The 26,034-nt window shown below is 34.8% G+C and overlaps 4 protein-coding genes and 1 pseudogene across 4 annotated transcripts; 3 read left to right on the top strand and 2 right to left on the bottom strand.

The window, feature by feature from the left end:
- Positions 1-6,143: 6,143 nt before the first annotated feature.
- On the top strand, positions 6,144-8,946 carry LOC140818689 (zinc finger BED domain-containing protein RICESLEEPER 2-like; annotated as a pseudogene).
- Positions 8,947-10,122: 1,176 nt separating this feature from the next.
- LOC140818299 (SH3 domain-containing protein 2-like) lies at positions 10,123-14,730 on the top strand. Its single transcript, XM_073178224.1, has 10 exons — positions 10,123-10,376; positions 11,013-11,135; positions 11,376-11,445; positions 11,647-11,798; positions 12,265-12,366; positions 12,521-12,721; positions 12,809-12,871; positions 12,982-13,131; positions 13,237-13,311; positions 14,393-14,730. Exons 1-10 carry the CDS (start codon positions 10,317-10,319, stop codon positions 14,507-14,509), a joined length of 1,113 nt encoding a protein of 370 aa, XP_073034325.1. The 5' UTR covers positions 10,123-10,316; the 3' UTR covers positions 14,510-14,730.
- Positions 14,731-15,360: 630 nt separating this feature from the next.
- LOC140818565 (uncharacterized) lies at positions 15,361-17,282 on the bottom strand. Its single transcript, XM_073178567.1, has 3 exons — positions 16,793-17,282; positions 15,964-16,170; positions 15,361-15,805 (listed from the first exon to the last, which is right to left on the bottom strand). The coding sequence occupies exons 1-3, from the start codon at positions 17,237-17,239 to the stop codon at positions 15,722-15,724; spliced, it is 738 nt and encodes a 245-aa protein (XP_073034668.1). The 5' UTR covers positions 17,240-17,282; the 3' UTR covers positions 15,361-15,721.
- Positions 17,283-18,662: 1,380 nt separating this feature from the next.
- Positions 18,663-23,210, top strand: LOC140818073 (pentatricopeptide repeat-containing protein At2g41080-like). Its single transcript, XM_073177899.1, is given in 4 exon segments — positions 18,663-18,993; positions 19,450-20,196; positions 21,126-22,675; positions 22,678-23,210. Coding segments are annotated over 3 exon segments (1,893 nt in total). The 5' UTR covers positions 18,663-18,993; positions 19,450-20,173; the 3' UTR covers positions 22,998-23,210.
- Positions 23,211-24,354: 1,144 nt separating this feature from the next.
- Positions 24,355-25,672, bottom strand: LOC140818412 (B-box zinc finger protein 20-like). Its single transcript, XM_073178352.1, has 2 exons — positions 25,350-25,672; positions 24,355-25,243 (listed from the first exon to the last, which is right to left on the bottom strand). The coding sequence occupies exons 1-2, from the start codon at positions 25,530-25,532 to the stop codon at positions 24,827-24,829; spliced, it is 600 nt and encodes a 199-aa protein (XP_073034453.1). The 5' UTR covers positions 25,533-25,672; the 3' UTR covers positions 24,355-24,826.
- Positions 25,673-26,034: the final 362 nt, after the last annotated feature.

Genomic DNA, 26,034 nt, shown 5'->3' with positions numbered 1-26,034 from the left:
TAGTTTTTGTGTGAAGATTTAGAAATTATACAAAAATTAAAACTGTGATCGTCTGAATATGGATAAGATTTGGATGATTTTGTGTGTTCTTTAATCTGTAATATTTTATTTTTCTTAAATATATTTTACTAAACAAAATTTGAGTTGGTTTTAACGGTTATAAGCATGTTAAGACTTTTTTTGAACAATTAAACTTGACTGGACTACAAAAAAGAGTTTATGTGCAAAAAAAGTTCGACTAAACTAGTGAGATATAAAAAATATATTCAATGCAATCAATCAATTAACATAGCGGGTAGATAAATGAAGATTAAATTAATGTGCAATTTAAATGGATTAGATATTATGGATATTTGGAGATAACGACTCCTACATTGACCACTTCTTCCTCTTATAAAGGTATTCACTAAAATATTTTGATTTACACAATCATTGTACATATCCACTATGATTATGACTTATCATACTATCTAAGTCGAAACTCTTAGTAATATTTAAACACAATAAGTTCTGAATGTTTAAGAATACTCGCTTTTTCATAAACAATAAATTTTCCAACAATTAGCTTTGAACGACAAAAGTTGTCGAGCAGCACAGGTTGATCTTTGATGATCATATATGAATAAATAGGTATGTGTTAGGTGATCAGCCCGATATCTTTTAAAGAATATACTCGAGATCTTGTATAACGCTGATCGTGTACGCTTGAAATTTGTTGATTTCTTTGTGGTTAGGAGGTTCTAAATCTACATATTTATGCCCGGAGTCTTTAAATGAGCGAATTTTATTTCAACGACCATCGTTACTATTTCCTGACATATTGGTATTGTCAATATTTTTTCATCGTACAATGCATTAAATGTTTATTTAATGCTTAATGCATCTTTGCTTATTACGACTTCAACTGTTTTAACTTCTGAAAAGTTGATTGTCTCTCAACATTTTAAGAAACATTCATGTCAATCAATAATTGATTGGATACTGTGTTTGACACTTTTTCTGATAGTCATTGAAAATTTGAGTTGTTGTATCCATCTGTTAATGTCTGAGCGATTAGAGTTGAATGATCGGACTCTGAGTATTTTTTCTATAAAGCGGTTCGGTTAGAAACATATACAAGTGATTATCTTCTTATGGTATCTGTAACTCGAGCTTTTGATAGAATTTGAACGGCTTGATTTGTCCAACAGTCAAAGTCTTGTAATTACACGAAACTGTTGAATCTGATACAGTTCGATGTTGTTTCTGTCATTTTCAAAATTTACGGTATTTTAAACTTACCATAGTTGCTGAATTTTTTGCACTGGTTTAATTTCAAGTTGTTCTATTAATGCAACTTTAACTTCTTCTTGTTAAATAAATAATATTTTTTTTTTGCAAATTATAATATATTATGTTGATCTTCTATCTTGAAATTGGAAGCAGCTGGCTAGGTGGGTGGATTTCTTCAATTATTCGACATCATCTATTTTCACTTCCATTATGAGCAATCCTAGCTATGTGTACGTGGAGGAGCTTTATGCCTACTCTATAACTTATTCGTAAAAGGGCTACGAAGAGAATTGGTTTGGATCTTCAAACAAATATTTGGACAGATCCTTGGCTCTCAGATGTATTAAATCCATTCATTGAAACAAGGATCCAACCAGAATTAATTATGGCATCAGTCTATTCGAAACTTTCTGTGGAGAACCTGGAATTTCGAAGGGTGGATGTCACAGCCAAGTTTCGAAACTTTCTATGCCTGAGGATGGATTCCATGCATTGGTAGCGTGTCCATTTGTGCGAGTTATTTGGAGCTCGAGTTCTATCGCTAGCAATATTCTCTCTTCTTTGTATTCTCTATCAAATTAATGGGATCACATTGTTCATCACATGCACGAAGAAAGACGAGATTGAATTAGCAGCAATATTGTCTTGGTGTATTTGGAAAAACAGAAATGAAGCAGTGTTGAAAGGGGTAAGTGCAAGTCAGCTATTGAGGTTTAATTTATGGATCATCCCTTGGTTTATATTCTCAAAGGTTGCTGATAAATTCAAAGTATGTCTTATCTCAATCTAATCAACTAACAACCGACAACATAAATTGAGTTGGATGACTGAATTTGATCCAAATTCGTAACGATCGAGCTTAAAAGAGATCAATAAATTAATTGACAAAAAAATCATTCGTTTGAAATAACTAGAGTTTATAATACATGAGTTATAATAGAGTCTATATATTAATATAATCAGCGACCCTCGCTATTATCATGGATTGATATGAGTAGATCTTTGTGTTCTCACGAATTTTTATTTGTGAGAGGTCAACCCTATCGATATTCACAATAAAAAGTAATACTCTTAGCATAAAAAATAATATTTTTTCATGGATGACTCAAATAAGATATATTTCTCATAAAATATGACATATAACATCGTCTCACACAAGTTTCTGCTCTTTGATATAACACACAAAATTGTCTTAATCATTAAGAAATAAAGTATTATGCGATTTATCGTTATTTAAAATAGAAGATAATTTGAAAATTATAAAAGTTATGTTCGGTCTTACTTAACAAAATAACATATACACACGTCATAATTAATATAAATAACTATTTTTTTTTATTACAACACACACTTGGAAGGTGATTCGAACTCCAGTAGCCATGTAAAGAAAATAATCATGGTAAAAGATTTCACTATCTATTTCAAGCATCATTAGGGATGTAAATGAGCCGAGCTGTTCGCGAGTTTTTCGGATCTCGGCTCGTTAAAAAGCTCGTTCGGGCTCGTTCGTTAAGCTTATCGAGCCGAGCCCGAGCCTTATTTTGGGCTCGACAATTTTGTTGAGCCGAGCTTGAGATTAATGATGTTCGGCTCGTTAGCTCGTGAACATGTTCGATAATAGGTTCGTGAGCTCAAAATTGAGCTCGGCTCGTTTAGCTGTCTCGTGAGCCCGAGCTCGAGCTCGGCTCGTTTAAGTGGTTCACGAGCTCGGGTTCGAGCTCGGCTCGTTTAGATAGATCGTGAGCTCGAGCTCGAGCTTGGCTCGTTTAAGTGGTTCACGAGCTCGGGTTCGAGCTCGGCTCGTTTAGGTAGATCGTGAGCTCGAATTTGAGATAATTAATGAGTTATAATATTAAAATAATTATGTATGATAAATAATAATAAGTTAAAAATTAAAAATCTATACATATTATAAAAGTGTGAATTAAGGTCAAAGTTTTTCTATTGTGTATTGTCAACTTTGTCCTTGGTTTGTACATACAGAAAAAAATTTAGTAAGGATGTTTTTGTCAATCAGTTATTATGATAAGGACAAAATTGTCAAACTACATTTATGTTAGATAATGATCAAGTTGCCAAAAAAAGCTAAAACTTTAAAATTCTTTGATTTTTATTTTCTTGTAGATGAATTGAACAAAGTTTTTTCACAAAAAATATTAATTTGAAAAGATTGAAAACCCAAAATATATTAGTTTTATTTGCTTATAGATGAAGTGAAAAAGAATTTTTTCACAAAAAACTTAATTTGTAAATTTTTTTCACAAAAAAGTTAATTTGTAGAAGATTAAAATAATAAAATTATTTTGTTTTATTTTCTTGTAAATAAAATGAAAATATTTTTTCCGCAAAAACTTAATTTGTATAATGATATGATGTTAAATATCTTTTATTTTACTTTTTGGGATATGAGCTTCTCAAATATAAGTTATTAGGTTGGATTCTAATAAAATTGTATCAAAAATATATATTTACGCTCATAAAATCTAATTAAATTTGTAAAGCAAATACATGTATCATATTCAATCAATATTTCATATAATCTAATAGCCTAATATTGTTAAAAAAAACAATAGATCTTAAAAGTAGTTGACAGCACTCCTTGAGATATGAGACCCAACTTTTAGAACATTATCTAAGAGTTCATCTGAAAGTATATATTTTGGGATTCATTCATTTTTCAGTAGACTTACTTGTATTGATGATAGTACCCACTTTACCATTCTGACTTAGGGGAGTAGGTTTCAAATTTGAGACTTACTAAAGATGCTTATCTTTCACTTTTCCTATAAAATGAATCGTAATAACAAAATTGAACACAAATCAATCAACTTTTCTCATATATGCGTGAATTTTTCCCCTATGAAATAACGAGGACCACGTTTATTCAAATAGGCTAAGTTGAATGAAAACAATTGTTCATTCGACTTGTTTTCCCCCTTTTTTGCAAGCAAGCGCACAATCAGTGTTATGATAACAATTATTTTTCTTCCAACATAACATCTCATTTATGCACTACATAATTAAAAAAAAATCGACATAGCTCCACTTGTATAACGAAGATGTATTTTTATAAAGATGGATATAAGTAAATCAATTATAGATTTATGTAATCTGAAATGACAAATATTTGAAGGTAAATTTTTAAAATTATTATGAATAAATCTTTACAAAAAATTATTCATTATTGCTCAATATTTCTCTTTATGAGTTATGATTGATAATAAGAAATATCAAATTTATTTGTTTTTATTTGCTTGTAGATGAAGTGAACATATATTTTTCACAAAATATTAAATTGAATATGATTTGTTTTATTTTGTAAATCTATAATCTTTTGAATGAGTTATATATGCAAGAAGTTTCTCAGAAAAAAATTAATATATACAAATTTAATACTTCCAATAATATAGTATGAAATATAAAAAAATTATGTTATCTTAATTTTGAATTTTGTATTTAAATAACATATTGCATAAATATGTTATATCATTAAAGAGTTGAATACTTTTCATAAATATAATAAAATATTAATTAAATCATATTTTGTCAGTTGTCTAGAAGATAGAAAAACCAAAATTCATTGATTTTATTTGCTTGTAGATTAAATTAAAATATTTACAAAAAATAAATAATAAATTACGAAGTAATACATTACCAATAACTTCAGTAATAACACAAGCGAAGTAAAATAATATATTTTACTTCGGATGTTTAAAAACACGGGCTTCACTATATTTTTTTTATTATATTTTACTTCGGCATATCAATGTTAACGAAGTAAAAAAATAAGTTCATGCTGAAGTAATAAGATGAACCGCGTAGATTAACAAAGGAAACTAAAATATACTGAACATTTAGCGACGGTTTGTTAGCGGCTTTACTTCGGCAATAATAAATTACGAAGTAATACATTACCAATAACTTCAGTAATAACACAAGCGAAGTAAAACAATATATTTTACTTCGGATGATTAAAAACACGGGCTTCACTATATTTTATTATTATATTTTACTTCGGTATATCAATGTTGACGGAGTAAAAAAGTAAGTTCATGCTGAAATAATAAGATGAATCGCGCAGATGAATAAAGGCAACTAAAATATACTTTAGCGACGGTTTTTTGCTAACAAACCGTCGCTGATTTAATCAGCGACGGGTTTTAAACATTTCGTCGCTATTAGCGACGGTTTTTACGCGCACATGCGCGCACACTTCAGCGCATATGCGCGAGTGCCTCTGTTCTCCCATCGAAGCTACTGGCCTCCTCGCGCATATGCGCGCGACAGAGAACGCATATGCGCGAGGTCTTCTGCCTACCTCGCGCATATGCGCCCATCGGTGTCGCGCATATGCGCGAGAGACACTGCCCTTACACATCAATTTTCGGATGTAACCACATTTCCAGTCACGGTTGGTTTTAAACCGTCGCCGATTTACTTAGCGACGGTGTGGTAAACCGTCGTAATTAGCGACGGAGTGGTTAAAAACCCGTCGCAAGTAGCGACAGCTTTTTCGCAACTGTCGCTGATTCTTTATTTATATCCTTTATTTCACATACGAGCTCATTATATCCCTCCACATTTTCTTTCGAAATTAACCCTAACACCCCGTTCCACTCGCCGTTGGCTTCGGACCACCAACACCACCGCCGTTTCACTCGCCGAGAGGGAAGCAAAACACCACCACCACCACCGTTCAAAGCACAGAGTTAGTCCGGCACCAGTTTCTCGAGGTATGGTATTGATTAGAACGATAATTGGTTAATTTCTTGTGTGTCGTACCTCTGTTGAGTTATTTATTGAAAATGGCCGCCACCATACATGGTGTTAAGATTTTATAAGTCAAGTGTATTCTAATGGACCATTAGATGGAGTAAGTCTTTCGATACTGTAATTGATATATTGTTGTGTTCAAAAACTCAGTAGTCTATTGTCTTGTATTATCAAGAGCTACAAGTTGAGAAGTCTTTTTCCTAGCTAGCTTGGCGGCTCATCCAGCCTTACGTTTTTTATGAGTACTATAAGGCTGAAACTTATAGGCTGAAACTTATACTTATAAGTTTCAGCCTCTCCGGTTTGTTGGATTGGTTGAATGCAATATTATGAGTACTGTAATCTGTTGGTACTGATTAATGTATTTATTGTTGTTCATCAGCTCCAAACATGTCGACTCCAAACACATCATCTGCTCAAGAATCATGCACAACTCCTGTTGTGGGAGGAGTTCAACCAAGTGCAAATGATACCAATGAAACTTCTCAAAGCAAGGCTGTGGTTGAACTTGATAATATTCAAGATGAAGGCGACAATCCATATGCCCCGAAGAAAAGGAAACACACATCTTCTGTATGGATTGATTTTAAAGAGATTATTCTTTCAGATGGGTTGATAAAGGCTGAATGTATTCATTGCAAACATCGGATGACATATACTAAGTCTGGTTCTACATCACATTTACTTAGGCATAGCAGAAGTTGTATAAGGAAGCAGATGAACGAGAAAGGACAAAAAAATATAAGTATAAGCACAACCATGTCGGAGTCAGAATCTGTTAATGCAGTGCAGAATTTCAGATACGATCAAGCGAAGATCATGGAGATTGTCTCTCACATGATTATTGTTCATGAATTGCCATTCGTCTTTGCAGAGTATGAATTGTTCAACTTACTGATGAAGAATTCTAGTCCACATTATCAAAAAATCAGTCGTGCCACTGCCAAGAAAGATTGTATTACTTCTTATGAAATAGAGAAGAAAAAATTAGTGGCATAATTAAAGGACATAAATAGGGTCAGTGTGACTACAGATTTATGGAAGTCTGATAAAAAAATTTCATATATGGTTGTCACTTGTCATTATGTGGACTCCAGTTGGAATTTGCAAAAGCGGAATTTGAATTTTTGTGATGTCCCCCCACCTCATACAGGTATAGTTGTTTGTGATGTGTTGAATAAGTGTTTGGTTGAATGGGGAATTGAAAACAAGGTGTGGACAATCACAGTTGATAATGCTACATACAATGATGTAGCTATTCGGATGTTGAAAGAGAATCTCTCTTATAAAAACAATCTTCCTCTCGGTGGAAAATTGTTTCATGTGAGATGTTGTGCGCATATCTTGAATCTTTTGGTACAAGATGGGCTTTCGGAGATACAAAATATTATTTCCAATGTGCGTGAGAGTGTGAAACACATATCTGCCTCAGAGTTTCGTCTTAATATTTTCGGTGAAATTGCAAAACAGTTGCAATTATCTTCAAAGAAACTAGTAATGGATTGTTGCACTAGGTGGAATGCAACATATTGCATGTTGTCTACTGCTCTAGAGTTCAAGGACGTCTTCCCAAGATATCAACAAAGGGATCCTACTTATAACACTTTGCCAAGTGAGGAGGATTGGGAGAAAGTCCGTGTAGTCTGTTCTTTTCTTCAAGAATTTAATGAAGTTACCCACATCATTTCAGGTAATAATATTAAACTTGAATCTTGTTTCTTAATAAAATTGTTTATTGTCTGAATATCTAATATAGTTATCTACATTTTTCAGGTTCAGAATATCCAACTTCAAATTTGTTTCTACCTGAACTTTATAACATAAAGAGGTTGTTGAATAATACAAGTATGTGTGAAGGTAGTTTCATGAAAGATATGGTTAACAAAATGAAGACTAAATTCGACAAGTATTGGGGTCACTATAACTTGTTAATTTCTATGGCAGCTGTATTAGATCCAAGGATTAAGATGAAGTTGATTGAATGGTGTTTTCCAGAAATCTATTCCGAAGTTGATGCAATTGAGAACATCGTTACAGTTCGTGAGACATTGCGTTTGTTGTATCTTGAATATGTTGATGCTCACAAAAATAATGTTGCTGAAAAGGATGTTTCAAGTGATGCTCATAAAGAAAGTTCTAGTGTTTCAAGTATTGTTAGTGCAAAAAGAAAGGGTAAAGTGAGGACAGCATTTGCCAACTATATTAAGAATGTTGATAGTGTGGAGCAAGTGAAGTCTGAATTTGAAGTGTACTTTGAGGAAGGGGTTGTATTCTGTGAAGAAGATGATGAATTTGATGCATTGTCATGGTGGAAGATGAACAACTTAAAGTTTAGGATTTTGTCAAAGATGGCATGTGATGTACTATCAATTCCAATAACTTCTGTCGCTTCTGAATCGGCTTTCAGTGCTGGTGGTAGAGTTATTGATTCATATCGTGCCAATTTGGGAGTGGATACGGTTCAGATGTTGCTTTGTGCAGAAGATTGGTTACGTGCCCGGTACCAAGTCAAGAGAAAAGAAAATCTAAGTAAATTGATATTTAATTTAATTGTGTCTTTATTAGATATGTGTTATTTTTTATTAATTTAGGTTGGTTAATTCTAACATTTTGAATTTTTGTGCTTGTATGTAAAAGGAAAATTCGGAGCTTAAGGAGATTCATTTGAATTAAGGTCATTACCATCGAATGTTTATCATTGAATTGGTGAAGTTTGTTTGTTTGTTTTAATTTAAATATCTTTTATGTTTTATCTTGTTGAATTCCTATTAGGTTGTTGAAGTTGGGTTCACGAGGGAGCGAGGCAAGAACAGCAAGCTCATTCATGCTCTGGTAATTCTTTTATGTTTTATCATGTTGAATTCTTATTTGGTTGTTGGGTTTAATTAAGTTGTTTTTTTTCTTATTTGTTAACGAGCCGAGCCCGGGCTTCAAACCAAAGGCTCGTAAAGCCCGATCCGAGCAAATAGTTTAACGAGCCGAGCCCGAGCTCGCTTAACGAGCTTGTTTAACGAGCCGAGCCCGAGCCAGGCTCATTAAACAAGATAAACGAGCCATTAACGAGCCGAGCTCGAGCCGAGCCCGAGCTTCATAAATTCCGAACGAGCCGAGCCCGAGCTTCAAACCAAATGCTCGTAACGAGCTCGAGCCGAGCCCGAGCCGAGCAAATAGTTAAACGAGCCGAGCCCGAGCCTGATACTGTTCGGCTCGACTCGGCTCATTTACATTCCTAAGCATCAATCATTGGCATATTTCAATGAGTCCTCTGTGTGTTTTTTTATTTGTCAAAATATGTAGAAGTTTGGATTGTATCATCTTTTTCACTGTCTATTTCAAGCATGAACATCGCGAAAAATAATTTTTTTTTAAAATAAATAATTTGTTAAATTTATTTACAATTATAATATGCTAAATTTTGATATTTAAAAATTATTGATGTATTTACCTTTGATCTTAGATTAAGAATTCACCAATTTGGATGTTTGAAAAAAGACAAAAATTTATGTGAGACGGTCTCACGGGCCATATTTTGTGAAACAAATATCTTATTTGAGTCATTTATGAAAAAATATTACTTTTTATAGTATTATTTTTTATTGTGAATATCGGTAGGGTTGATCCGTCTCATAAGAGACCTACTCTTGAAAAAATAAATTAGATATGACTAAAATATTTTGTATTATTGTAATTTTTATTAATAATGTTTAATGTCAACACTTTAAATGATAATTTTCTATAATATTTTAATTATGCTTTGGGTATTCAAGTAAAGAAAATAATCATGGTAAAATATTTGTTAATATATTTGAAATTAAAAGATAATTTTTTGAAATAACTGAAAAATCCACTTGATTTTAAGGTTAAAAAATGACTATATTTTATTTATACCTTTTATAACAATCTTATGCCTCGACTCAAACGGACCGAGTGACATCTTACTCTAAAAACGAGAATCACTCGAATTCGAGTTTTACATATTTTATTAATAATCTAAAATTATTTTTTTAAGATATTTCTTTAAATATTCGTTAAATTATTTATTTCAATATATATTCTTTCTTGAAATTAAAAAGGACTTAAAATTCAAAATCGCCGATCAAGAATGAGATCAAAATAATTTAATCCACAAAAGTTCCGTTCGAGTTGCCATTCATTTTTCAATCGCATCCCTAATCTTTTCCGTTCGCTTACGAATTGAAAATTCCAAAGCAGATTTGTTCAAACACACGCTTATATAGATACGAGTTTAAAGGCTATAGATCGACTCGTTGATGGATGCCATCAGAAAACAAGCCTCCAGGCTCCGAGAACAGGTCGCAAGGCAACAACAGGTGATCTTTTTCTCTCCTGATTCACAGATCAGTATGTTTTTGAGCTTCTCTGTGTATCAGATACCGATTTGTATTCGAAATCATTCGGTTCAGTCACCAACTCCGAGTAACGCGTTATGTAGATCTTCACGAGTCATCGGTTGTGTCGCATTGTGCGGTTTGTGTGTGAGTTTGATTATTTTTATCTGTTCCAGCGTTAGGAGTCGAGTGTAGCCAGAAGTGCAATCGCTTTGGTTCAGGATCGATAGCATTAATTTCTTTTTCCTGGGAAGAAATCGAGTTTTGACAACCGTAGATGTGGTATTTGTGGTTCGAATGTTGGCTCATTAGCTCGTACTGGCTTCTACGTGTACATTTTTTTCTGGTAGAGTGGAAGATTGCTATGCGTGAAAATGAACCCTACACAAGCGCTATGCGTCTATTTGTTTTCCGTGTGTGGTTTCATGCTGATGCCTGGGGCTTATATTCTGTTTGTATCCAACAAGGCCGATTATACTGGGTCAATTTTGAGTTGCTCTTTCATTTAGCCTGCCCAAGCTAGTTTTTGTCCTATGACGATTTTGCCTGTTTTTGTGGACTTTTTTTAAGTGATTTTGTTTGGTGTCTAATACCGTCTCATATATGAGTTTATTTCAGGCTGTCTTTAAGCAATTTGGAGCGGGGGTTTATGGAGGTTCAGACAATGTTGTAACTGATGATCCTGAGCTCATACAGCACCAGAAGCTTGAAAGGCTCTACATATCTACTCGTGCTGCCAAGGTTATTTCTCTTCATTTAAATCTTTTCCGATTGTGTGTCTGTCCAGTATCATCTAGTTAACGCGTATATTCAAGTGTGTGAACGTGGGTTCTGACATGCAGCACAGATGAGCATTCTTGTTTTTGGAATCTCTCAAGTCTCTGAATGTTGTAGTACTTTCTCAGTTTCTCTGAAATAGAGTAGATATTTTATGCCTTCGTAAAATTCTATGTTTAATTTTCTTTTGTCTTCCATTTTCAGCATTTTCAAAGAGACATTGTCCGTGGTGTTGAAGGTTATATTGTTACCGGGTCTAAGCAAGTTGAGATAGGTCATCTAAATTACCTGAATGCTACTCTTACATTGAATATTTATTCATGTCTAACTTTTGTCAAAATCATGGACCTCATATGGCTCAAATTTATGACTAGTCTTGGGGAACCAACTATTCTATCACTATCACTTAAATTAGTTGGTTGACCTCTGTAATTTGTAAGATGTTGATTCCTTTATGTTTTCATGTTTTGTTCAGGAACTAAAATGTCGGAGGATAGCAGGAAGTATGGAGCCGAGAACACATGTACCAGTGGTAACTTATTATCAAAAGCTGCATCAAATTTTGCACGAGCTCGTGCTCTAATGGAGAAAGAACGTGGAAATCTCTTAAAAGTTTTGGGAACACAGGTCATAATCATGACTTTCTCACCTACAACGGAATGTTTAGTTGTTGTAATTACGTGACATTACTTTTTATATTCCTGTTAATATTTTCTATAATCTTGTTTTGGATATAACATTAGGGATTTCTTGGAGAATTGCCCATTACTTCCTGCAAACGGCATCATACCCTGTTTAATAATTTACTCACTTTTCTATTGCCCTTATAGCTTCTGTTAGTTTGTGCGGCACAATTGTGTCAAATTTCTCCTTGTGTCTAAGTATGATATTTTGGTGGTGTTGGTGCCTTTTTTTAGTGGTGGATCTTATCCAATAGATAATGTTAAATGTTTTTGTATCATCACAAATTCACAATATTATATCTACTATTGGTGCTACGACTTAGTTTTAATAATTGTGTTATATCGCATTTGGGTTCCTTGCGGATTATTTGATTTTGCTCCATTAGTTAAAGACTTGACTCTTCTGTCAGGTGGCTGAACCTTTAAGAGCAATGGTAATGGGAGCTCCACTGGAAGATGCTCGCCATCTTGCTCAGAGATACGATAGAATGCGGCAAGAGGCGGAAGCTCAGGTACTTTAATGTAATCATGCTGTTCTGTCTGGGAGTTATGCGAATTTATTTCCTCTTTTCTGTTTCTGTTGTCCACAAGATTCTGGCTCCTAGCATCTATTACGAATTTAATCTGCTTCTCACTAGACGTTCTATATTCTTTCAACCTAGATAGGCTGTTGATGTTGCCAAAAAACAAGCCAAAGTCAGAGAAGGAACTGCCCATCCGGACATGGTTTTGAAACTTGAAGCAGCTGAAATTAAACTGCATGACCTGAAGTCTAATGTGGCCATGTTGGGGAAAGAATCAGCTGCAGCAATGGCTGCAGTGGAATCTCAGCAACAAAGATTGACACTTCAACGACTAATAGCCATGGTAATGATTTCTGATTTCTCAACTGAGTAAAAGTTCCGCTACCAGTCTTGTCAGTTGTCCCTAAATTGTTTTGCTTCTGTATTCTAGGTTGAAGCAGAACGTGCCTACCATCAGCGTGTTCTTCAAATTCTTGATCAATTAGAAGGCGAGGTAGGTGTGATGGTCTTATCTGTTATTTATGGAGAAGGAAATGGGGGTAGCCTGTCATGTGACTTTTTAACTTTAGAATCTGAAACATCATGTATTTCGGCTGTTTCTAGATGATGTCAGAGCGTCAAAGAATTGAAGCTGCGCCTTCTCCAAGCATGGATAGTGTGCCTGCTCCTCCATCTTATGAAGAAGTAAACGGTGCAACTTCTTTGCCTGTGCAGAATGGATTTAGTGATGGCATGGGATACTTTCTTGGGGAAGTAAGTCTGACTTTTTAAGTAGATATGCAAGGTATGAAACTATAAAGACAGGAGATTTGATGGTAATTGATAAATTATGTCCATTTTGCAATGCTTCTACAACAGGTGGTGTACTCTTATCAAGCTGAATCTGATGTGGAGCTTAATTTGTCAATTGGAGACTATGTTGTTGTGCGAAAGGTTTGCTATTCTTTGATTGAGTTATAATCATTTGCCATCATATGTAGGCAAGGATACTGAAATTTTACTGCACTCAGAGCTTAGTCTGATACATGCAAGAATAATAAATATCTGTAGTCGATGGTTGATACTGAAGTTATGATAGTTATTTTAGGCTGAGGTCCGTGTCTATATGGATGACATGGTTTTGTGACCAAAAATAAATTATACTTGGGTTGATACTGAAGTTATGAACTTATGATAGTTATTTTAGGCTGAGGTCTGTGTCTATTTGGTTGACATGGTTTTGTGACCAAAAATAAATTATACTTGGCTGCATCCATCTTAAGATTGTGCACTCGTTGGAAAGTCTTGGGTCATATTAAAGGCTGATTACCTTTAAGCTTTGTTTTAGACTTCGGTTTATGGTTTTATACGAAATCAACCATCTCAGTTGATTATTTAGACTATTTTTTTGACAAAATTCCTGTTTCAAATCTTTAACCTTGGCTAGCCAACCATTGTTTTAAAAAGCACATGATTTCAAATGTTTTTCGATATCCATCCATTCGATGAGAATCTAATTTTTATTTTATTTTTTTTGAGAGAGGATCTAAAATTGATGAAGCTGCATCATTGTAACCAATCCATATTGTTTGGTGTCTTTCTTCATTTAGATACAGGAAGAAACAATTATTTGCACAGAAACATAAAACGAAGTAGCTGGATGGATGTCTTCCAGTTTATCATAAAAAAGTGTAAAACATGTTCAACGTTTTGTTTGAAGCATATCCGAGTTTGTGGTTGGGGCATGTGTAACAACGATGCAGAAGTGCAAATGGAATTTGGAAAATTGAACACAAAGAATAATTTTCTCCCTTCGCATAAAACTGGAAGCATTTTTTGGATCATGATCCAACATTTTGCTATTCTTCCCGCAGCTTTCTCTGTTTGTCCTTACCTTGAGACTCCGCATTTAGTTTAGAAGATTTCATGCTTGTTTTCTACATTTTCTCACGGATGAATTTCTTGATTTCGCAAGTTCTGTACGAAATATAGCAGACGAAACAATTAGTTAAATATATATTTTTTCCTTTTCAAGATTTCAAATAATGGCTGGGCTGAAGGGGAATGCAAAGGAAAAGCAGGTTGGTTTCCATATGGATACGTTGAAAAACGAGACCGTGTTCTTGCAAGTAAGATGGCGGAAGTTTTCTGAACTTGTTATGGTGGAGATTCGAATATCAATATACAACCTTTTGTATTCGTGTTAAACAAACGCATTTGCGCCAGCTTCCTCTGTGTTATATGCCACCCATTTCCCGTTTGCTTATATAAATGTATTATTGCTCATGTGGTTAGAGCTTTAAGCAACATACACGTTTGAGAAGCTTTCTCGTTTTTGTTCTATATATGTGAATGCAGAATTCCGATCTGACATATCACTTGTTATTCATGCGTTATATGGAATCGTTAAAGTAACTAGTGAACTATTCATTCTGAAATCACTTTCTGACTAAAAAATACAAGTCGATTGCAAAATGTAATTTCGCACAATCTCATCTCCAATGATCACTTATTTTACGACATCATCTTGTGGCAAATCATCGTTATGTCATTGAGATAGTTTAATGTGAATTTGAAATCAATATTGACGTTGTTCTCTTCTCTTGGCTAATGTCAGTTTTCGATCAGTTGCGGAGCAACAAGTAATCAAAAATAGCTATTGAATAAAATACGATTAAGTTTTATGCATCTGACTTAATCAAATACTTCATTAAAATGAAAACTGCTTATGTTTAAAATGCTTCTATTTTAACTTTGAAAAAAAAAACAATTTAGTGCATAAATAGAACAGTAAAACAAGACATCGTTATCTCTCCCCCTATAAAATTCGCATTTTTTGCTCGCCTTCTTCAAATTCTTTTTTTAAAAAAAACAAAAAAAACTAGTCAAATACCATTAGAAATAGCTTCCGTTTTAAGACACTCTACATCCAAACACGTTGTCTAATTCCCGTTCACAAGCAGAACACTGGAACGAATCTGATCTAAACTATAGGCAACACTATTGTACAGGTATTTCACCCATTTTTTTTCAAAATCCATATGTTAGCACATACATAAGGGAGTTGCAACATAAAATGCTTCATCATACAATCAATCCCTCCACACAGGAAGTCACCGTTCAGCAGAAGTCTATCACAACCCTAGTCATTTTCGTTATATATTGTTTAGTCATTCACTAGAAGCCGTCCCAGATAGTGGAGAAAAATGCATTACCTCAAGAATCTTTTATATCTTAGGCAACTCCCTTGACCTCACAAACAAGCATGAACTCCAAAACTTCACTTTCATCCTGAAGTTGGGTTTGATGGCTTTGCATGATATGCCGTCCTTTGGGCTGTCGAAGTGGGAAAAATCATGGCAGCTCAAAATCTGCTACTTCCTCGCCTGCCACCACCAAATTTTCTTTGCTCTTGTCCTGGCCCTGTCTTTGGCCTTAGTCTTTCACTCTGCATTTCAGTTCAGCATGAAACTCGAAACATTATATATTGGGAAGCGAAGGTCTTGTTGGTCTACTGGGTCCACCCGTGTCATAAAAATCAAGAGCAGAAGAAAGAAACTTTGCGAGTCCTACAAAATATTTAAAATGAGTACATAAAGGACTTACCTTTGGAGATTGTTTTGACATAGATTGCCTTTTCAAATAAACCCTTTGAAATTGTTTCTTCTTCTCTTCTGCCTTTAGCTTAGCAATGCTTGGCCTGTAAAGAATCACAGTTCTACCGATCCGCCCAACGATTACCGAACCAGTTGATAGCTCCAACTGCTTCAGCACATCATCTAATTCTCCGGGACAGGTACCATGTATTTTGAGCTGACATAACATTGAACAATCAATGCAAATTATTTTCTTTTCATCCCTACTAGTACCAAATACATGAGAGCAAACTAATTTTTGATTCAACTATCAGTGTTAACTGAAAGAAATTCATGGCAAATCCCATAATACCAATAAAAAATGTTATATAAAAAGCATCTAACAAAGTGAAAAAGAAAACAGTAATTTAACCCGTGGCGGGGTATGTGGGGCAGTCTGAACTGTACACATATTTTTCTGTTATTCGACGAGCTGGAACAGATTGATCATCCTCTTGTATCAAAGCAATACAAAGTGAAGTTCAAGTTTATGTATTTACATGAACCTCAACACAAACTAGAAAAACAGACTTTTTAAAACTAAGCAAAGAAATCTGATAACAAAACACATTAAATTGCACATATTTTCAATTGAAAACAGACAGATAATGAGGCTGTCATTGTTCAGAACTGACATTTTATCTTCTCCATTCGTGCTGTGTCTCAAATCAATTTCATTACATTATATTACAACGGATCATGAAAGTTGAAAATGATGCCTTGTCTGTTTATCTGGCATTTTTACCATCCACTACCTTAAAGAATCCTAAACCACAGTTTTTACAGAACAGTACAATTACCTTGAGAAGTTCATTGGCTTCAAGGGTTTCAATCAACGCCGTCACAACAGTGTCAGTGACGCCAGATTTGCCAACTTGCTGCGACTTGAGCTTTTTGCCCAAACTGTGAGCATACGAAGCCAACTCTTTCTTCTCCTTCACGCTGAGACTCGGAGGCTCAATTTTCGAACTCAAAATCCTCTCTAAACCTTCAGAGGCATCTGCACCGGAACTTTTCTCGATTTCAGAATGGGTTTCCTCGATATCTAGCACAGAAACATCATCTTCTATCCGCTGCGAAATGGCGCGTGGATTAGGAAGGAAGCTTAGAGTCCTCGAGAAGGAAAGATATGGTTTCGTTCTGAGTGGAAGAGATTGCTTGGGTTGACGATATGGACATGTAGGGAGGAAGGGGACGACGAAACGACGTAGTATCAGGTGTGGGGAGGAAGCAAATAGTGTCGCCATTGCGAAGCTCAGTGTAGTCTTGTTATTTTTTAACCTTTTCTTTTGAAGATTAGGGGTGATCAAATTTTTTTATTAATCGTCCGAATCGAATTACATTGTACCGCTTTTTATAATATTTTAAAAAAATTGCGATTAAAAATATTAATCATAAATCGTACCCGAAAACGCGGTTCGGTTATTTTTTTTGCCAAGAACCGCACCAAACCGCACCGCCTAAATCACTTTTCATAATATTGGCCTAGAATTATAATAATTTGTAAACAACATATTCAAATAAAAGAAGTCATCATTCATTATATCCTAACTCTCTTTAAAATTATTATTCTTACAAATAAAATTTATCTTTTTCTTAATTATACTTCATATTAGTCATTTATTAAAGTATTTATTTTTTTTGCTACAATATTTTGTTCGTAGTCTGAAGGTAAAAAAATTGATAAAATAATGTAAATGTCATTTTTGTTGTGAATATGTTGTGTTGTTAAATTATTAACTTAGTTTTGAATCTTGATTATTGTTTAATCTATTTTGATCTTTATATATTTTGAACTATATTTTATATTTGAAAACAATATATTGTTGTTGTTTTCAAATAAATTATAATATATGTTCTAATATTTTTCATTAAAAAAACCGTAAAACCGACCGCAACCGTATGAAACCGCTCAAAACCGCAAGACTGATTTTTTACATAAAACCGCGATTAATTTTTCAAAATACTAACCGACCGCATATGACAATTTGGTTTGAATTTTTTTAAAAAAAAACCGCAAAACCGCATCGTGATCACCCCTATTGAAGACTGATGATATAATTATATTATCATAACTAAAAGAAAAGGAGTGGGAGACATTTTACCAAAATTAGTGTGTTATTAACACAATATTTTATCAAAAGTGCAAAATAAAAAACTGTGATAATAAATGCGTAAATTTGTTTTAAATCTCTAAAATCCAAATTTAATTTGCATTTAGTCTGTCGAAAAATATATATATGTTTGCATTCTCTAATTCACCAAATATTTTGTACTTTCTCAACTCACATTCTTTTTCTCGAATAAAATCAATAAAAATATTGAAAATATGATACTAATAAATGATACATGAGGATCAACATATTTGATACAAAATAATAATATTTTGAATATAAAATTGGACAATTTTATATTAGGGGAAGTTGGTGAAAAATCCTCAATCAAAACATTTATTTGGGTTCACTCTCTACCCATAAAATTGTGGTACTATGTCATACAAAATATGGTACACTTCATGTGAAAATGTGGTACTAAAAAAGTAACTAGAGACTGAACACAAAAAAAATCGATAGCTAGAGACCGAAGACCAATTTCTCGTTTATATTAATCGAAATGTTTGGATATCATATATAAATATAAATATGCAAACATACTTGTATATATATTTTGAAGTGAAGTCAAATTTGAGTTTAGAAAATAAAAACCCGTTTTATCAAATGATTCAACCGATTCAAAAGTCCAGATTAATTCCAAGGTAGATGCTTCTGAAGGTTTAGAGATCGAAAAATTGGGGAAATATAAGCGAAGCAGCCTCCAAATCTGAGCGTGAAGGAGAAGAAAGAGTTGGCTTCGTAAGCTGACAGTTAGGGCAAAAAGCTCAAGTCACAGCAAGTTGGCAAATCCGGCGTCACAACGGAGCCAATTGAAACCCTGGAAGCCAATGAACTTCTCAAAGTAATTGTAATTTTTTTGTAAAAAACGTGGTTTAGGATTCTTTAAGGTAACAGGTGGTAAGGCATCATTTTCAGCTTACATGATCCCTTGCAATATAATGTCGTGAAATTGATTTGAGACACTGCACGATTAGCCAAAATAGAATGTGGTTCTGAAAAATGCCAGCCTCGTTTGTCTTTCTGCAATGGAAAATATGTGCAATTTAATGTGTTTTGACTCGAAGATTTCTTCAATCTGTTCCAGCTCGTGGAATGACAGAAAAATAAAATCATGTGTACAATTTAGGCTGCCCATCTACCCCGCCATGGATTAAACTACTGGTTCCGTTTTCACTTTGTTAGATGTTTTTTATATAATAATTTGTTTGTTATTATGGGATTTTTGATTAATTTCTTCTAGTTAATACTGGTAGTTGAATCAAAATTTAGTGTGCTCGCATATATTTGGTATTAGGAGGGATGATAATAACATAATTTGCATTGATTGTTCAACATTATCTCAGATCAAAATACATGGTACCTGTCCGGGAGAGTTGGATGATGTGCTGAAGCAATTGGAGGCAACAACCGATTCAGTAATCCTTGGGCAGATCGATAGAACCGTGATTCTTTGTGGGCCAACTGTTGCTAAGATAACGACGGAATAGGTGAAGAAACAGGTTCAAAGGGTTTATTTGAAAAGGCAACCTATGTCAAAACAATCTCCAAAGGTAACTCTTTTATGTACTCATTTTACATTTTTTGTAGGACTTTCAAAGTTTCTTTCTTCTCTTGATTTTTGTGACACGGATGGAGCCAGCAGACCGACAAGACCTTTACTTCCCAATATATAATGTTTCAAATTTCATACTGAAGTGAAATGCAGAGTGAGACTGAGGCCAAAGACAGGGCCAGGACAAGAGCAAAGAAATTTGATGGTGGCCGGCGTGGAAGTATCAGATTTGGAGCTGCATTATTTTTCCTACCGCGACAGCCCAATGGACTGTATATAATGCAAAGCTGTCAGACCCAACTTCAGGATGAAAGTGGAGTTTTGGAGTTGGTGCGTTTTTGGGAGGTTGAGGGAGTTGCCTCAGATATAACAGCATTCATGAGGAAATGAATTTTTCTACGCTATTTGGGTCGGATTCTTGTGAATGACTGAACAATATATAAAGAAAATCACCAGGGTTGATAGACTGCTCATGAATTGTGACTTCCGGTGTGGAGGGATTGTGTGACGAAAGCATGCTATGCAGCAACTCTCTATTGTATGTGTCCAAAAATGTGGACTGAATTTTTTATGCGTGAAATGCCTGTACAATAGTGTTACCTGAATTTTTGACACATTCTGGTGTTCTGCTTGCATGCATTGCAATGGGAATTAGACATAGAAAGTGTTTTGATGTCATAGTTGTCAAAGGCGCGCCTAGGCGGAGCTGCAGCGCCTTATGGACAACCAGGCGACGTGTATGGCTGGGCGAGCGCCTTTATCGCCTTGAAGCCGCTTTTCTCCAGGCGATGGGCGTTCCAGGCGTTCCGCCTCTGTACAGCGCGTTCCGCCTCTTTGCCGCAGGCTTCTCCTTTATTTTTTAATGACCCAAAACCCAACTAAATAAGCCCATAACTAATTTCAGCCCATAAGTAATTTATTTTTAAACAAAAGCCTAGTTTTGCATGTCCATTTGTCGATACGTATTCTCCTCCCCTGCCGATTGAAGCTTCTGCCTTATCTGCGCACACCACTCTCCCTTATCGATTGAAGATTTCTTCTCTGCCGCAGGCTTCTTCTCTTTTGCCTTATCTGTTTTGCATTTATTTTAAAAAAATAGCTTAGTATGGCTTATCATCCTCTATAATATCGCCTCGTGGCTAGGCGATCTCCTTTTGTCGCCTAGGCGTTCGGGCGCTAGGCAGTGGATCATCGCCTAGCGCCTTGACAACTATGTTTGATGTAGAGTGCTTTAATACAAAAGCTTTAGGTATTGTTTGGTACGTAGGATTTCTTGATTCAGAATTAAGTAGCCTAATAGGCTGCTCAATCTTTGTTTTAACCAGAAAGAGTGGGCTAATGATATTTTATGTACTATGAGAAGTCCTGAAATATTTTCGTTTTTCATGTCCAACATATCTGCTACTTCTCTGAATTTTAAGTAATGTTAAAGTGTTGATCGTGTGTCATCCTCCACTCTTGGAACAGGGTAGCTGAAATATGCTACATAGGTCACTTCAGACTAGCAATGACCTCTGTCTTCGATCTTCTCTGGTCGGACTCATCTCTCTTGTCCCGCCTCCTCAAAGCATGCGTCCAATACCGCTCGCTTTTCGTAACACGACAGCTCCATTCCATCATGATTACTGGAGGGCGCTCGAGATTCAAGTTCTGGTCCAACCACCTGATGAATGCTTATACCAAACTTGGCATGCAAAAAACCGCTGTCGATATGTTCGACACAATGCCCCAAAGAAATATCATGTCCTATAACATCTTGCTTGGAGGACACATACTAAATGGCGAATTGGGTGCTGCAATTGAGGTTTTTAACAAAATGGGTGAGAGGAATTCAGCCACATGGAATGCGATTATTACAGGCTTGATCAAGTTTGAGGACAATGAGGAGGGGTTGAGATTGTTCTTGAAAATGCACGCTTGTGGGTTTCTACCTGATGCGTACACACTTGGGAGCATTTCGAGGGGATGTGCTGGACTGAAGGATTTGAATAGAGGAAAACAAGCTCATGGTTATGCGATTAGATCAGGGCTGGAGTTTGATTTGATTGTTGGCAGTTCATTAGCAAATATGTATATGAGGTGTGGTAGTTTGAGAGAAGGCGGGAATGTGATTCAGTTAATGCCGATTCATAATGTTGTTGCTTGTAATATACTTATTGCTGGGATGGTGCAGAATGGGTGTCCTGTGGGTGCACTAGATCAATACACCATAATGAAAATGGCAGGATTTCGACCAGATAAGATCACCTTTGTAAGCGTGATTAGCTCGTGTTCTGAGATGGTCACTCTTGGTCAGGGCCAGAAGATTCACGCTGAGGTTGTAAAAGCCGGGGCGATGTCGGTTGCTGGGGTTATTAGTTCCCTCATTAGTATGTATTCGCGATGTGGCTGTTTGGATGATGCTGTTACCGTTTTTGGGGAGAAGGAAGGAGTTCAAGAAGATCTAGTTTTGTGGAGCTCAATGATTGCCGCTTATGGTTTTCATGGAAGAGGACAAGAGGCTATTGAGTTATTCAACAGGATGGAACTTGAAGGACTGCAAGCAAATGATGTCACATTCTTGAGTTTACTCTATTCCTGTAGTCATTGTGGATTAACAGATAAAGGACTTGAATTTTTCGATTTGATGGTGAAGAAGTATGGGCTGCAGCCTCAAGTTAAACATCATACCTGTATAGTTGATCTCCTAGGGAGAGCTGGCCGTTTGGCGGAAGGAGAAGCTTTTATTCGATCCATGCCTGTAAAGCCTGATGTTGTCATCTGGAAAACCTTGCTATCAGCTTGCAAAATTCATAAAAACCCAGACATGGCAGAAATAATATGCAAAGAAATTTTGAAAATTGATCCTCAAGATTCCGCGTCCTATGTGCTCCTTGCAAATACCCAAGCCTTTGCTAAAAGATGGCTGGATGTGTCAGAGGTTTGGAAAACCATGAGAGAGAGAATGGTCAAGAAAGAACCCGGGATAAGCTTGTTCGAAATGAAGAATCGGGTGCATCGTTTCACAACAGGTGATAGTTGTACTTGAAAGAACTAACAGGTGAACTCAAACTACTCGGATATGTACCTGACACAGACGTCGTTCTTCACGATATGGATGTGGAGGAAAAAGAATACAATTTGAGGCACCACAGTGAAAAAATAGCTCTAGCTTACGCACTAATGAGCACACCAGATGGCATTGCCATTAGGATAATGAAGAATTTACGGGTATGTGATGACTGGCATGTTGTTATAAAGTACATATCTATCGTCAAAAATCGAGAAATCGTAGTCCGGGACGCAAGCGGGGTTCACCATTTCAAGAATGGAAATTGCTCGTGTGGAGATTATTGGTAAGATTTAATCAATATTTCGTAATTTATAGGTTGTACCCAAATTGCTAGTTACACAATTAATGTACAAATTAGTCGTAATTTTTCTATAATGATGGCCTATATATTTTCCACTTGTCGGAAATGTTCAGCTTGGTAATTAAATTGATTGATTATATGATTGGTGTTGTAAACTTTGGAAATTTCCGTACGTTTGAGTTTTCGGATGCGGGAAGAACTTTTTATGTATTTATGTGGGAGATTGACTATCATAAAAAATGTATTTTTTTTCACATTCAGCCATCAGTATGTAAATCATTTTAATCAAGTAAATTATATTAACAGATTTTATATGATTGGCTTGTCTAATAAAGTTTTGGTAAAAGAATCGAACTAATGACTTCATCTCAAAGTTCTAAAAAGCGTGAAGCATCTCGAAATGCAGATGTAGAGCTCTAAGTTTTTCAAATTTAAACGAGATTAGCACATGTTTAATCGTGAAAAAACGTTTTTTTATCTTTAGTGTAATTGTAATTATCTCAAACCAATAAATAGATAAAATAATACATAAATATGATAAATTTAACTCTGATACATTAATTCTCATATTTATAAAAAATCTCAAAATTTTAATATTTATTTGTTTTTGCAACTAGACCATATTAAAAAATATAATATAAAATGTTAAAATAATATTAATTATAAACAAATTGAAATGTATATTATAAAAAATACGTAATATATTTTATCCCCACAGCTGGGAACTCCCCATGAGAGCTCTTAGGAGCTTCCATTGTTGGATAAAATATATTACGTATTTTTTATAATATACATTTCAATTTGTTTATAATTAATATTATTTTAACATTATATATTATATTTTTAAAAAATTGTTTGTAATTATTATTATAAATAAGGAGAATTTTTATTAAAAAGTTTGAATTAGGTGATAGTTCCATAAAAAAAAGGTTTATGTTTTTTGAATGGTACATAAATGAATAAAGTTTTTTCTTTTCTCGTGACAATAATGTCACAAGGTTCTAACACCGGTGATTGCAAAAAAATTTGCGGGACATTTTATACGTCACTTTTATTTGACAGATCTTTTAATTGAGTCATTCATTAAAAAATATTATTTTTAATGTCAAAAATATTACTTTTACTATAAATATAAGTATATAAAATGATGGAAACGAATATTAATTTACTATCTAAGTAGCATATCTTTCCCATGTGTCTTAATTGAATTCTTACACCTGTGCTTTTTACATATTCAGATTCAAGAGACTGATCAAGACCCTGCTCTTTTTAGCTGGTGACATTGAAGCAATCAACTTCACAAGTATAGGAATAAGACTTTTTTTTATAACGTTAACAATAGAAATAGGTCCCGTCTTTATCCTACAGTACTATTCATCTATACTATATATGGAATGACTCCTGTTTCCTCGAACATATCAGGATCACTAGAATATCACACCGATCCACTGATTTAACCCATTTGAACACATAGGAAAGGGAAAAAATGAAAGGGGATTCTTGAGAAAAATTTCAATTGTGGCCTTTTCATCATTTGCTGTCAAAAGAGAGAGAGAGCTGAATTAATACATTTAAATACCAATGGATTTTCTGAGTCTTTTTCCTGCAATTTGATGTTACGGTACCACGCCTTTCGTAGGAAAAGCTCCAAAAATATCTTCTAAAATTCTTCATCTGTAAATACTCTTTGTTTTGTTACTTCTGCGTGAAATTCTTTATTATTTCTAACAACCATGTGAATCGTATGCTAGCATATATATATCAGCAATATTGTAGTAAGATTGTGATGTAATGTAATGTAACATTTAGTGAACTTTACAGAAACCGAAATGGTGAAGGATCAAGCAAATCCTCAACATGCCAACCAGGTAAACCCTCCATGAAATACTCTGATATGCTGCTGGTTGAAGCTGAACCCTGCTGGCCAACGAGCTGGCTCGATTCGTTATCATACCCGTAAAAATTTGACGTTTGTTCTGAATTATTTGAAACCGAATTCGATTGGAAACTTGTGTCCATGGTTGCTGAATTCTTGGTATCTGATTCTGATCTAAGTTTGACGGGGGATGTGGTAGCTTGATGTTCGGAATCGGCGGCAGGTGAAATCTTGACTCCCGTGAGAAGAAACCTGTTGTGCTTCTTGGTGTGTTCATTGGCTCTGTGTACTGGAACATCACACTCTTTGCAAAGTAAAGCCCTGTCTTCTTGGCAAAACAGTAACGCCTTCCTTTCCTATGTAATTATAAATGGAGCGTATAACATATGATTATTTCGAAAATTCGTAGAATAAATTTAAAATATCACATTTTTGTGGTGAGATGATGGTATGTTTTGTCACCTGGCAAACGTCGCAGCTCGGGGATTCTTTGCATAGAGGGTGTTGAAGGGAGAAACGGGGATGTTTGCGGGCGATTTTGTTGGCGTTATGGATTCGATCATCGCAGTTTTGGCAAAGGGCTGCCTCATCCGCAGTGCAGAAAGCATATGCTTCCTTCCCACATTCATCGCATCGAATCTTCATTTCTTTATTGTCTCTTTTCTCTTGATATTTGGAGATATTAGGAAAATGGTTGGTAGAATGGAATAGAAAGTGACACAACACAGCTAAGCTATTTGATATAGAGAGAGAGTTCTGGAAGAAGAATTCATGCAATTTGCCCATTTATTAATATTGGAGTGGGGTCTCGATGGACCAAGATCCATTGCAATTGGTAGCACTAAATGTATTTTTTTTAAAAAAAAAAATCTCAGCCGATAACTTTTGTTGAACGTTAAAATCGCATAAAACGTATGGAACAAATCTTATTTGAATTACGAAATATATATTTTCAAATAATTATATATTTTTAAAAAGTATATATAATCAGACGATAATGTGGGGGGATTTAGCAGAGATTTTGTGACACAGATATTTTATTTGGATCACTCATGAAAAAATATTATTTTTATACCAAATGTATTACTTTATGTTGTAAACATAAAAATGGTTGCTTTGTCTCACGTTCAAAGATATGCAGAACCGT

The sequence above is a fragment of the Primulina eburnea genome, chromosome 17 (assembly GCF_022965805.1).
Source record: "Primulina eburnea isolate SZY01 chromosome 17, ASM2296580v1, whole genome shotgun sequence".
Taxonomy (NCBI): domain Eukaryota; kingdom Viridiplantae; phylum Streptophyta; class Magnoliopsida; order Lamiales; family Gesneriaceae; genus Primulina; species Primulina eburnea.
This window is presented reverse-complemented; position numbering and strand designations above follow the sequence as displayed.

Excerpts from the sequence above, each read along its gene's own strand:
- LOC140818299 (XM_073178224.1), top strand. The coding sequence starts at position 10,317 with ATGGATGCCATCAGAAAACAAGCCTCCAGGCTCCGAGAACAGGTCGCA. Across the intron at positions 12,872-12,981 it reads TTGATCAATTAGAAGGCGAG|ATGATGTCAGAGCGTCAAAG; the intron begins GTAGGTGTGATG and ends GGCTGTTTCTAG. Across the intron at positions 13,312-14,392 it reads ACTATGTTGTTGTGCGAAAG|ATTTCAAATAATGGCTGGGC; the intron begins GTTTGCTATTCT and ends TTCCTTTTCAAG.
- LOC140818412 (XM_073178352.1), bottom strand. The coding sequence starts at position 25,532 with ATGAAGATTCGATGCGATGAATGTGGGAAGGAAGCATATGCTTTCTGC. Across the intron at positions 25,244-25,349 it reads CGAGCTGCGACGTTTGCCAG|GAAAGGAAGGCGTTACTGTT; the intron begins GTGACAAAACAT and ends ATAATTACATAG.
- LOC140818565 (XM_073178567.1), bottom strand. The coding sequence starts at position 17,239 with ATGGCGACACTATTTGCTTCCTCCCCACACCTGATACTACGTCGTTTC. Across the intron at positions 16,171-16,792 it reads AAGCCAATGAACTTCTCAAG|CTCAAAATACATGGTACCTG; the intron begins GTAATTGTACTG and ends ATGTTATGTCAG. Across the intron at positions 15,806-15,963 it reads TGTCAAAACAATCTCCAAAG|AGTGAAAGACTAAGGCCAAA; the intron begins GTAAGTCCTTTA and ends ACTGAAATGCAG.